The 13,462-nt window shown below is 28.6% G+C and overlaps 1 protein-coding gene across 2 annotated transcripts in view; it reads left to right on the top strand.

The window, feature by feature from the left end:
• Positions 1-12,119, top strand: part of LOC129988239 (uncharacterized) — a 48,292-nt gene extending 36,173 nt beyond the window's left edge. For both annotated transcript variants that reach the window (XM_056096414.1, XM_056096413.1), the window contains exons 5-7: positions 5,119-5,271; positions 7,501-7,797; positions 11,928-12,119. In XM_056096414.1, coding sequence (XP_055952389.1) covers positions 5,119-5,271; positions 7,501-7,797; positions 11,928-11,944 — 467 coding nt within the window. In that variant the 3' untranslated portion in view covers positions 11,945-12,119. The remainder of the gene's footprint in view (positions 1-5,118; positions 5,272-7,500; positions 7,798-11,927) is intronic.
• The last annotated feature ends 1,343 nt before the right edge of the window (positions 12,120-13,462 follow it).

Raw genomic sequence — 13,462 nt, 5'->3', positions numbered from 1 at the left:
TATGAAGAAATAGTTTAATGACTGACAGAATGGTTATTAAATCCTGCCAATGATTTTCCTTTTTTTTTCTATTAGTTTGTATTAGTAATTTTTAATGTATAATCTTTTTATAGATAATTGATATTCGACACTTTTATATCAAATTAGCCCTAATTATAAAAATCTAATATATATATATATATATTGTAAAAAAACAGGGAGGCTTTATATAATTTTGGAATTAGCTTATGCATTTAAATCCTAATATTGTGATTAATTTAAGATTCGTTACTTCATTCGTACGATGATTATATTCCATCATATAATGTTTCATTTCTTTATCTAACATAATTTTCTTTGATATTTATGAATCTTGTTTTCATCAATGAAGCAGAGATTGTTTTGAGTATAACTTTTGAAGAAGAATGATTCGGTACTTCGTTATTCTTATTATAGATTTATTTTCGTTTTTATTATTACTTAAATTTGGTTTCAGAAATGCTCTATACGTTTTATTTTGTTTCAAAAAAGGAAATTTCATATTTATTGTACCTAAACTGCTGTTTTTTGAGATCGGAAAAGTCACTCTTTAAATTCTTGCATTTCTAAAACAATTGTAATTTATAATTAGTGTATCATGAAAACGTGAATCATGCAACATTTGCTTGTATTTCTATCTATTGTGTAAAAAAAAGTATGTAAACATTGTGTTTTATTCGCTTTGTGATTGGTAGGTAGGGAGTCACCTAACCAAGATATATGAGGTTTGTTCTGCCAGCATTATTTGAAATATTTAATGAAATTTTTTATTACGTTTTTAAATTATATTGCATTTGATGGTGAAATGGTGACAGAAACGGAAAACTAAAACTTTAATTAACACTAAAGTAACAGCAAATGAGTTTAAAACAATATTATTTGCTAATTTTACTTTCAGACACTCTGTGTGTGGCAACATTAAAGCTTTTCAATTTGTTTAACTTCTTCGAGTAACGGAAAATTTTCGACTGTCGGTTAGCAATCGTCTGATTACTTAAGCAGTACACTTGTTAAGCCTGTATTGTTATTTGTTGTTTTTTTTTTTGAAGTATGGAGCATCTGGCGATATCATATAAAGAAAAAATGTGAATAAAAACTTAATGGTTTTAAGAAAATTTTTATTTAATTTGTTTAAAAATTTATGTAATGTTTTTTTTAAAAAATAATTTGTTTTAATAATATGATTTTCTAATACCAAACAATAAAATTAGGAAAAATTTAAAAGCATATAAAAATATTGCAAAACAAATATTTGATCCTGTAATGTCACATTTTTATTTAATTCAATTAATCGCTCTAAATTTGAATTTTTAAAAAGTTTAAATATATAATTATAAAAAATTGCATTGTAACGCCAACAATATATATATATATATGTATTGAAGTATCCCATCAGACTCGAAAGAATTAAAATGGAATTATTTTTAAATCTAATAAATATTATTTACATGCAATCTGCAGATTTGAGTACCTAAAGTGGTTAAGGAAGTGCAACCCATTATCCATAATATATAATAAAACACAATTTATTTCATATTATATTTTTCTAAATTTAAAGTTGAACCTAAAAACTAACTTCAGTGGGGGAAAATGAAAAGCCAGCGCCATCTGTTAGTCTCTGAAGGAGATAAAACTAGTTATCAATATTTATCTTGTCGAATAGATATTTTGTTTTATTCGTATATACATTTATACATTTTTTTAAACTTTAATTTTGCTATTGACTAAAAATTTCTTTATGAACGTTTAATTATAAGAATGGAATAAATTTATTTTATGTTTTTTTTAAGTACGTCATTGCTCGAAGTTGTTTGATCAATGTTTATATAATAATTAGAAATCAACAATATTCAGCTTGAATAAATAAATTCATTATTAGAATTAATTTTCGATTTTCTTTTAATGTTCAAAGATTCGTAATTTGCATAATTACTTCTTTTTTTAAAAAAAAGATGCTGGTGTTGAGAGAATTTTTGTTTTATTTATTATACAATCAAACGATCACCTAACATAAATATGCTATAAAATATAAACGACAAATTTTTAAGTATAATTCTTTTTAATGCTGGGATTAATAGGTCACAATAATTGGCCTATTGTGAATTTTTAAAAATAATTGCGCGAACAATTAAAATAGAAGTTTATATTTTTAAAATAAAATAATTTATTACATTCGTTATAAATTAATGTAATATTTTATTTTATTTTACTTCGTAAAATAAAATAGTTTGTTACATTAACTTTTTTCGAACTAATGCGTACTTTATTCTGAAAAAAACCAATTTGAAGAATCTATTCTGTGAATAATAATTTGAATCAAAAAAATCAATTTGAAAATCGGTGAAATTTTGATAGCTAAAAGAAGTTTTCGTATTACTGATATTAAAGAAGAAAAGTTATTTATTTAAAAAAATAACTTATCTGCTCAAGAAATATTTTAACAATTTCTAATGTAACCAATATTACTTGGGGAATTCCATGCACCTTTAGTATTTTTGGAAGTCGTACCTTCATTTTTAATCATTCATTAGAGCAAGGAAACACATAATGTTTGTCAGAGAGATGTTTATCTACATTAGAATGCACAAAAACCAAATATGAGGTAATTAAATTTCTAGCGACTGATTGAATTGTGAAAGACACTCTCAGTTAAAATGAAAGTTAAATAAAGTAAGTTAAAATGAAAGTGAAAATTCAATAGTCATAAAGGAAGATGTAGGGCAATTCTAACATGACATTCTTCCGTTATATATTAATTTTGCAAAAGTGTCCCTTTTGACTTATTATGAGACTTTTTAAAATAAAATATTTGTTATGAAAGAAAGGAAAAAGAGCTCAAAATGAAATGACCGGAGAAGAATATGGGAAGATGGATCGATTTCAGAGCATATTAAAACAATATTGCACGTATTGTGTTTCGAGATAGAGTGAAAATCAGCGCGAGTGTCTCCCTAAACTTTCCCTCATATTGTGTAACAAAAGTGTTATCCCCCATCCCCGAAAACTTTATGGACCTTTGGTAAGACAGAGAAAGCCTTGCAAAGTATTGACGAAATATTATGCTTTGGGGTGAATTTGGCATATTTACTGAATCTATCATGTTATCCTTGGCGATTAATCCCCGGAATGCGGTTAATAGAATTCGAAAATCGAATTTGTGCTTTAGACACGTTTTCCCTTACCGATTGAAATCAAAATTTTACACAGTACTGTCCCTTATCATAAATCATATACCAAATTTCATATATTTAAGTCATTTCGCTTTCGAGTTATTACGTTTACATACTCCTGAAAGTACAGACCGACAGATGGTCAACCCATTGTTCGATTTAGCTCAAACTTTGATAGGTGTCTATACTGTAGATATTAAATATATGTAGTGAATTTTAACCATCTAGCTCGCTTCGTTTTGTAGTTATTATGTTAACCTGTATTAAAATTGTCGGAGAGACAAACTTCCTCAAAAATTTGACAAAAATCTGCATAATTTTATAAACGCCAAATACCAAATTTCATCTATTCTAGCGTAATGAGTTTTTGAAGTATCTTTGTCACAGACAAACAGACATTTTCCAAAAATGTGTTTTCGAACTCAGGGGAGGTCTAAAACATAAAGAATTGTCAAAATCTTGAGTTCGAATTTTTTGACGATTACAATCATTTCTTTTTACTTTGTTAATGATAAAGTAAATAAACTTAGCATGAATTTTAGGAGTCTCCATTTCAATCAATAGGGCCCAAACCGCATGACTATTTTCACTTTTTTATATTGATAGGGTTCCAAGTTTTCACGTTCTTTCAGATTCAAAGATACACAGACTGATAGATGGTTAGGTAGATAGGTTCTTTGAAAGATCGGATACAAAATCCGATACAGATCTGCAATTTTAATGATTCATGCACATGTGCTTGATTTCAAACATCTAGCTGTTTGCCTTTTGGAGTCATCATCTTTGTTTGGTAGTCTTCCCATTGATGAACACACTTGTCATTAATGGATTTTTTTTTCAAAACTGAATAAATATCTGTAACTTCAGCTTAAAAATTCCACACTAAATGACATGCCGGTTGCATTTTCGAGTTATTTTGATTCATAAAGTCACACGACAGCAAGACTTAATTCTAAAAATAAGTTTGTCAATTTCGCGAAAATTTCTAAAACATGGAATTTTTTTAAAATTTTGAAATATTTTTTTTAATTACAATAATTTTTCTTCATTATATCCCGTAAATGAGAAAATAAAAAAAATATAATCTCAATGAAATGCATTTCGCACATTGTATGGTCTAAAACAAGCGAGTTTATGTTTAAATTTAAGAGGACACATTACAAAAAAATATCTTGCCATGTTAATGCAAATGATTACTTTGAAATGAGATACTCCAAAAACGCTTTAAATTAAATAGATGAAATTTTGCACATGGTTTTTACTGCAAATTTGTAGATTTCTGTCGAATTTTTTAGCAAATCCATTCTATGGATGTCTGCCCGACTGTTTAAATATAAGTTAACTCAACTACAGAATGGAGAGAATTAGGAGGATAAAATTCAGCACATAGATTTAATATTTATATTATAGACACCTAGCAACATTAAAGTACATATATGAGGCAATTAAATCTCCATCGACTGGGTGCCTTATGAAAGACATACTTGTAAGTTAAAATGAAAGTGAAAATCATTGGCCATAAAGGAAGAGATACGATACATCCGGCATGACATTCTACTGTTATCTATAACTTTCGCAAAGTATTTATTTCTTTCAAATTAGAAAGTGAAATCTGTATTTAATTGCTTCGTCAAATTGATTTTTAACTTATTACGTGTCTCTTTTGAATAAAATTCGTAATATAAAAGAATGAAGAAAAATATTTATGTTCTCACTACATCTTTCTTTTAACTTGATTCCAGCCAAACACAACATTTCTTGCTCCCTGGCAAGCAAAAAATTATACTACGAAAATACAAATTAATACTTTGATAATATAAGAGAATGAAAAAAAAACATTTTTATGCTCTCGTTACATCTTGCTGCTGCTTTCTTGCTTACGACAAACGCAATATGTTCTTATTACATCTTTCTTTTTCCTTGCTTCCAGGCAAACACAACAACTTTCACGAAGACGTGAGGTTCACCGGGATTCGAGACAGTAAAACTATTCCATCCAAATTCTTCCAGACGCTGCAAAAAATCACTGGAACTGCAGAAGACGACGAAGAAGAAAATGTTCCACAGAATGTAACTCGTGTTGGTAAGACAAGACAATCATTAACTGAAATATTGCTTCAGTGGAATATACATTCTCCGTCCTTTTTATTACAACTGGCTTTAAAATATGTGATACATAAATTGATATTTCCTTTATTTTCACCTCAAAATTGCCTTTCCAATCGCTATGCTAGAGGAAGTTCGGATGATAATTGAAATTCTGAAGTATATTCGCTATAAGTATCTTGGATTCTAAATTTAATTTCACCAGAATTCCTCCTGTACTCATAACGCCTCTTTAAACTGTCATTAGTGAAACGCCCTCGGCTTTTGTGGTTTTAGAAATTTGGAGAAGGAATGTGCTGGGAAGAGGGAATAGAGATTTAGATATCTTCTTCATCATTTAACCACGATGCAAAACTAAAATATTCATCTCAAAATAGCTTTTGCGGATCTTCAAAATGAGACGCAAAATTAGACCTAATTTAAAAGACTATAATTTATTCTATTTACAAAAAAAAAAATCATACAAAACAGAAAAAAAAAAACTATTATCAATTCTTAGATGTGAGAGCTGTTCATGCCTTTGCGCATGCGCCTGCAGATGTTTATTTTATCAAATTAAAGGAAAATGGAGGAAACCGCGTCGAACAGGATGAAAGTCAAGGTCAATGCCGATAAAAAAATTCAAGAAATGTATTCGTTTTACTGCGCATCATCCCTTTGCGGAATTAAATCTTCTGAAAAGAGCTGCTAGTCTCTGGACCCCGAAATAAGCAATATCGGAAGACTTCTCGATATATTGCTTAATCAAATGAAATTATCGACGATTTTGTTAAATATACTAAAGATTAGGCACCTTTGGCTGCCAGCTGGTTCGTCAGGGATGTTAGTTAAATTTAATTCCTGTTAAATTGTTTAGATAAATTTTCATGTGCATGATTCGCCAAATTGTTAGATTTTAAAGCCGTGTTAATTAATTGTGTGTGTGTGTAAAATTAATTGTTTTACATATATTCTCTTCATCGTGTAAAGAAACTTTCTAATATAGATTAGTTCGGTAGCATCGTATCACTATTAAGAACAGAAATATATAATTCGCATTATTTTGCTAAATTTTGCATTATTGTAACTTTAACATTACTTTAGTGCTTTGTTAACAACAACAAAAAAAAAAGATTAAAAACTTGCCTCTTATAAAATATAGAATAGAAATTTAAAAAAAAATTTTTAAGTAAATCAAAAATTATAGAATGTTTTATGTAGAAAAATATAGTTTTATAGAAACTCCTTCAGTAGTTGTGTTGATTTTAAGACATTATTCATACGATGTCTTAAAAATGAAAAAAAATATTATTACAATATTTCTCAGCTTATTTACCAGAATATATAATGTAAATTTAATATTTCAATAATAAACTATTCTGCACCCATTTTGTAAACGTTTCATCAAATTTATGTACGCCGTATAAATATATATGCAGCACAGAATTCAATCTTAGAAGAAAAAAAACTGCTGATTTACTTGGAGAAATTTCAATATAAATGTATATTTTTATCTGTCAAATAATAATAAAAGCAGTAAGAACTCGATAATACAGCAATCTGCTAATGGACATTTGTCTTAAGTAAAATTAAGTGTAAATACTAAATGACTTAACCGTTATCACAAAGTTATAACAATACTTCGATCAAAATTTTTAAAAATTAATTATTCACTCATTCAAAAATTTGTATATTGTATAAGGTATGCTTAAAATGCTTTTTATGACTGCAAATGAAATAAGGATTTTTAAAATTAAGGGGCCAGAAACTTAACCATCAGATCACTACAAGAAATCCATCTTCCAGGCAAACACGACGTGCTTTAAGACATTTTGTAATATTGATCGATATTATACGATATAAAGTAATAACATACGATATTCTGAATATTGTAAATCATATTATGTTGTGCAGCACCTGTGTGCTTCCAGAAATCTATATGTATTTATCTTAAGAAAAAGAAAATTTGAATAAGAAAAAAGTAATCATATAACTTCTACAAATCATTTAATCTTTGTTTCGACAGCTCTGCGTAGCCTGCGAATGGCAGCATTATATATAAAAAAAAAAAAAAAAAAAATCTAAGTACATTTTTTTTAAAAGTAATGCTGCCGCACGCAGTCCATATTAAGTTATTGAAACAAAGATTATATGATTTGTAGATGTTACAATAATCTATTTAATAGCAGATTAGGTAATTGAAATCTCTTTAATTTTTATTCTCTAGAACCACCGAAGCCTACGACCTATGAGAAATCCCACACAAGACCAGGATTTCTTCCTCAACAGCAGCCAGGGGGCCAGTCACCTCCTCAGAGGCAGTTTGTTCAGAATCATCAGGTCTCCCAGTTCCAACCCATGAACAGCTACCATCCGGTTCACCCCCAGGAACAGACAAACAGCGCCTTCTTGAAGAGACCGGCGGCCTTCTTGCCCATGAAGACTGGATCGGATCCTTTGAGCCGAGTCAAGCCCGTCCACCCCACATTCCTGGCCAACGGACCGAGGAAGATATCGAACCAGGGTAAGTGAGAAATGACATTCGGAAAGGGAAATATGCATTTTGTTACTGATAATTGACTTAAATCAAGAAATTCATTTCTTTTATGCTATAAGTATCATATATTTTTGAAACTTGAATAAGGTCTTCTGTTATTGAAAAATATTATGAATGAAACGTCTTAACTGCAGCATTGCAAACATTGCCACGAAATCATTATGTCCCAAAAAGGTAATCACTGCCAAGCAACACTTGCTATGTGCCTTGACTACACAAGCTCTTCAAGATCAGTTTTAAGGGCACTGGGAGTATTTGTATCTTAAAAAGAAAAAAGATTTTTGTAAATTACAAAAATATATCATTTTTACAGATTTGAAAAGTTCGAAAGTTTATAAATTATTCTTTAACAGTGAATCTCGTAAAATAGAAAGAATGTTTGGCCGTTTTCTCAAAAAGCATTTTTTTTAAAAAAAAATTTTGATACACGTCACAACTTATTTATTACAATAGAATGAAATTTTATACAGTGATATTTACAAACAATATGCATCTGTTAAGCATATTCTTATTATTTCAGCTTAATAGTATTACTATTTACAAGCTATTTATCATACAAAATATCATATTTTTTTAGATTTTTCATAACATGCATTTTTTTTAAATTTTTATTATTAATGCATTTAAAGAAAAATAAGTTCGCTGCAATTATCAAACCATGCTCATCTAGCTAATTTTGGAGTGATTTTACTAAGATTTTTTCTGGGCTTATTGATCTGTGGTTATGAACTTGAAAACTATGACATCACAACATATATTCAATTTGCCATTCAAAAAGCAAATTCTTTGAGCAGCAAATATTTTTCTACTATTTTATAATTGAACTAAATCATCCATTCTCTCATGTCCTCTACTTTTCATTGTCGAGAACGACCCAGTTCCCTTAAGAAATTTTGCATCTGAAGCAAACAAAGAAAGATGAATCCTTGACACTTTTTCCTCAATTAAAATCAGCTGCTTAAGCTCTAGTTAACTTACAGTCCCAAATGCCCTTGAGAGGAGTCTTCATTTCAAGAATTATTCTGGTAACTTATTCTATCTGTGATAATCTTGTGCAGGTGAGTAAATGTTTTTACCGGGCCCATTTCCTCGAATGTGCGAAGATGATAAAATGAGTGAATAATATTTTCCGCACAAATTAATATCCACCGGAAAGGGGAGAAATCAACTTGTAGAACATATACAATAAAATCAATGTATTTATATTACGAATAGTCATAAATAGAGTATATAGAAAAAATAAAGAAACAAAGGAATTTTTGTGAAACTTTTGCGTTCACGTTAAAGTGAACAAAATTAATTCTTTTGTGCTCAAAAAAAAGCTCAAATATTCTAAATTCAAATGCTCCTTTAAATGCATATTAAATGTTATTTATTCTAAATTTCATTAAAAGGTGCAGAGTTTTTTTAAACAATTATATCAAAGGCGGCATTACAACAGTTTGCAAATAAATGTAACTTCCTCGTAAAGTGCTATAAAGAAAAAAAATTCGAACACAATACAAAGAGAAATTTTCATTTTTGCTTGTATTGTATTTTGTAATAATTGATCTACAATGGATAAAAAAAGTTTCCGTACGGAAGACTAAAATAAAAATAAACTAGCATAATTTCTAATCTTTGCTTTTTATCTTTATAAACTACTTATATAATGTTAATATGAGTCTTTAAAAGGGAGTTTCATAATAAATTTCTCTTTTTTACAAAACTCAGCAAGTCCGCTTGCAATTTTTTTAAGATAAATAACGAAGTATCGGGCAGAAAAAGTTTCCGTACGCAATATGCAAATTCCTCCTGACGCGCTGTACAACTAATCCACAGTAAATATTCGAAGTTTGATGGTTTGTCAAAGTGAAGAATACGACATAACAACAGTTGTTTAATTCCAATGTTTCGCTGATCGTCTTAAAATGGAAATTCAGAAATCCATTCGAGGGTTAGTGATTCGGTTACGAAAAAAATGGATTATTTATGAAAAAAAAATCAGTGAAATGACTTACAAACCAAAGTCTACAGTGCAGTATATTATTGAAAGATACCGTGATGTGTAAACATTTGAGGATAGAGATCGATCCGGGAGAGCTCTGAAGTTAAACCGCTTGCATAAAAGAAATATCATGATTAAAGTGCAAGATAATCCCTCGGATTAGTGCACCTCAACTTGTAACTGATTTAATGGTTAATTACAACGTTAAATTCGCATCTTAAATTGCGAGAAATGTCATTAAAAAAAGATTATAATGGATGTGGGGCCTGTTATAAGTCTCTGCTACAGAAAAAGCTCTCGAGTTTACAAAGAAGCATATAAGCAAGCCTCTATTTTTTTGGGAATCGGACATTTTTAGTAATGAATCAAAATTTAATATCCGTGGGTCAGATGGTCGAGTTATGATCTGGAGGGAATCAAAACAGCATATGTTACTTAAGAGTATATGTGGAATTGTGAAGCACGTTGATGGTTGGAATATGGTAGGGGGGTGTATAAGTGCTGCTGGTGTCGGGTATTTATGTTTTATAAATGGAAATATGGATAGGTACATATATCTTGACATTCTAAAGCAAAATGTTTTAACCAAAGCAGATAAACTGTCCATTGGAATGGACTTTACTTTTCAACAGGACAACGATCCTAAGCACACCTCCAAGATTTGTCAAGAGTAATGTCTCTATAATGTTAAAAAAACTGCTTCATAGCCCTACCCAGTCTCTCGATTTAATCCTTATAGGACATTTATTGGAAGAAATCGGTCGTGAACTAAAAAAATATGACACAAAGAACAAGGTTGAACTCAAAAGGGTTATTCAAGACATTTGGAATAGTATTTCTCCAGAAACAACAAAAAAACTGATGGGGTTATGCCGCAACATTTGAAAGAAGTGATAAAGTCCAAAGGAATGCCTACCGATCATTAAATGCAAGTTGGTCAGCATGAAAAAGGTTTTTCATGTACTATGTAAATTCCGTACGGAAACTTTTTTGTTCCTTATCAGTGGCATTTTTTTATTCTTTCAATTTAAGTATTTAATTTTCTTCATAGTTTTTCCTTTATAATATTCATAAATAATAAATGAAATTGTGTTAAACGAATTTTAAAATTTTCATTTTCATAACAAAATATTTTGTGCCAAAAATTAAACTTTTATTAACAGTCATAGCTGCGTACGGAAACTTTTTCTACCCACTGTATGTGATTTTTCTTGTTGTCATAAATAATATCCGTCCTTTTGACCAAACGCTATGATGCATGTGTTGTAGCATATGAAGCAGTTCGATGGCCACGTGCATCTTTTTATATTTTATTATTTTACTTCAGTTAATAAGATGCAATAATTAAGGTAAATAAGAATAGTGAAAAGATAATTAGAATCTTTTAAATATTTATAAATAATATATTACATCCTTTTAAACACAATGATTGAACTAGACTAGGATATTCTATTTAAGTTAAAAACAAAATAGTTTAATGTATATATTTGCTACCATAATATTGTAATATCGAACGAGAAAATTTTTAATATTTACATATAATGCCATTTCCATCTTCATGTCGAGTTGTTACTGGTATAAATTTAAATGCTTTCCTTTATTGTCATTTTCATTGTTGCCAACCACAAACAGATAAACTATACATCAAGAAAGTAGCCACAAACTACTTGACATAATCGGACTCGAATTTTTTAATTCCAACATCATGTTGCAAGATTGGAAATTATTTAAAAATATCGCTGAATAAATTCTAAGACTTACGGCATCGAAAATTTGACTTTATTTCGATTAAATTTTTTAAAAAAGAGTTTTTAAAATTCGATTAATTTTAAAGCAAATATCTTAAGATGTCTAACACTTTATGAATGCGAAATAAACTAAATTAAGTTGCTGCTAATATTTTTTAATCAATCATTCTTCTAACAGTATGAATTTCTATAATTGTGTACTAAAGTAAATACCATCTAAAAATATTTAGAAATAAAAAATACAATCAGGTTTTTATTTTTTTAAATATTTAAATAGTAATAATGTCTTCTAATGTAGTGGCTGAAATTCGTTTTTGTAAACAAAATTTATTGGATCTAACGATTTTTTTAAAAATTTTCAGGTGGAACAGATTTTTAGGCAACAGAGTGAGATTCAGACGCTTCGAAGTGGTGAACTAGTCATTTGAGGAAATCATAACAAACATTTCCAGTGTATAAAACAGTGCAAACGATGTCACCAAGAGGCTGAAAAGGCTCTGAACATTTAATGAAGTTTTGTATAACGTCTTAGAAAATAAAATATAGTGAATGAATTCACATAATTTTCATTTAAAAAATGAAAAAAAAATTTAGAACATAAAACATAAACGAAAAAAATACAAACATAAACAAACAAAAAAAAACTTTAGAACATGAAGATAAACTTTATTTTAGAAAATGTAATTCTGTTTATAACTAGAGTTAAAAAAATGCTCTAATCGTCTATAATAGTCTATTCCTTGTAAAATCTTTTTATGTTTATAATCCTTAAAATATAATGATTCTGTACAAAATTCGAAGAAATTTTGTATTTAATTGAAATTTTAAAATTTGCAAACTGATTCATTCGTAAAAATATAATTATTTCTTAATATTAAACTGTAGAAAAAGTACTTATTTATAAAAGAATGAGAAAAGTTGTGATTTCAGTTTCAATTGCGATCTTTTATATTCATTTGATATTTTCTTTAATGAAATACAAAGTTTCGTTATCATAAAGACGTTTTTCTGTAAATAATTTCTTTCTTTCCTCTTACTATTTTGAGTTTTCATTTTGGAAAAATGTCAAGATTACAGAACTAGAAATATCAAATATTTTTTTCACTTCAAATCAACAAAAAATTTAAAACTTCATCATCTATCTACATAAATATTGATATTTTTCTTGAAGCTGCAAACGTACGTTGATTTTCTAGAATTGCTGACGAGTAAAATATGCTTATTAGGTTCTTTTTATTTTTTTTCGTTGTAAAGAAGCTTTATGAATGCTTTTCATGAATCACGATACAATGATCGCCCATCATCCTCTTAGGTAGAAAAAAAACATTTTTGTCACAATATTGTTTTGGACAAGAAGAATAATCAATTTTAGTGTAATTTTCGACGCTGAGTGATGATGTTTGATTGGTTGTATATATTTCATCAAATGGTATGTTGATATTTTGTGATATTATTATAAATAAAAATATTTTCTGGTGAAAAGTTTCAATCATTTCACATTATCAGATTTTTACAAATCATCAACAACAGCAAAATAACTTTAATAAAAACAACTTTTTTAAAACACGCTTTTAGTAGGGAATTAAAAGGTGGAGTTTTTAAAATTTAATGACTATTTTTCAATTTTTAGGCATTATTTAGATATTATTTAACTTTGTAATTCTTTTATCTGCATCTCTTATCTAAATTTACAAGAAGATCTGTCTGCTAGGCCGGTTGTAAATCTGTTAAGAATAACTCGAATGTGATTGTCACAAATCAACGTTAACTGATGAAAGTTATAGCAGAAAATCTCATGCACATTGGCAGAGAGGTTAAGAAGTAAAAAATATCATTTGTAGTATACTTTAGGTACAAATTTATTGTAATAAAAAAAAAGTTTCATTTCCTGGCAGTG

Source organism: Argiope bruennichi, chromosome 10 (assembly GCF_947563725.1).
Source record: "Argiope bruennichi chromosome 10, qqArgBrue1.1, whole genome shotgun sequence".
In the NCBI taxonomy this organism is placed as follows: Eukaryota; Metazoa; Arthropoda; class Arachnida; order Araneae; family Araneidae; genus Argiope; species Argiope bruennichi.
The sequence above is the reverse complement of the archived record's forward strand: the minus strand, read 5'-3'. Positions and strand labels throughout refer to the sequence as shown.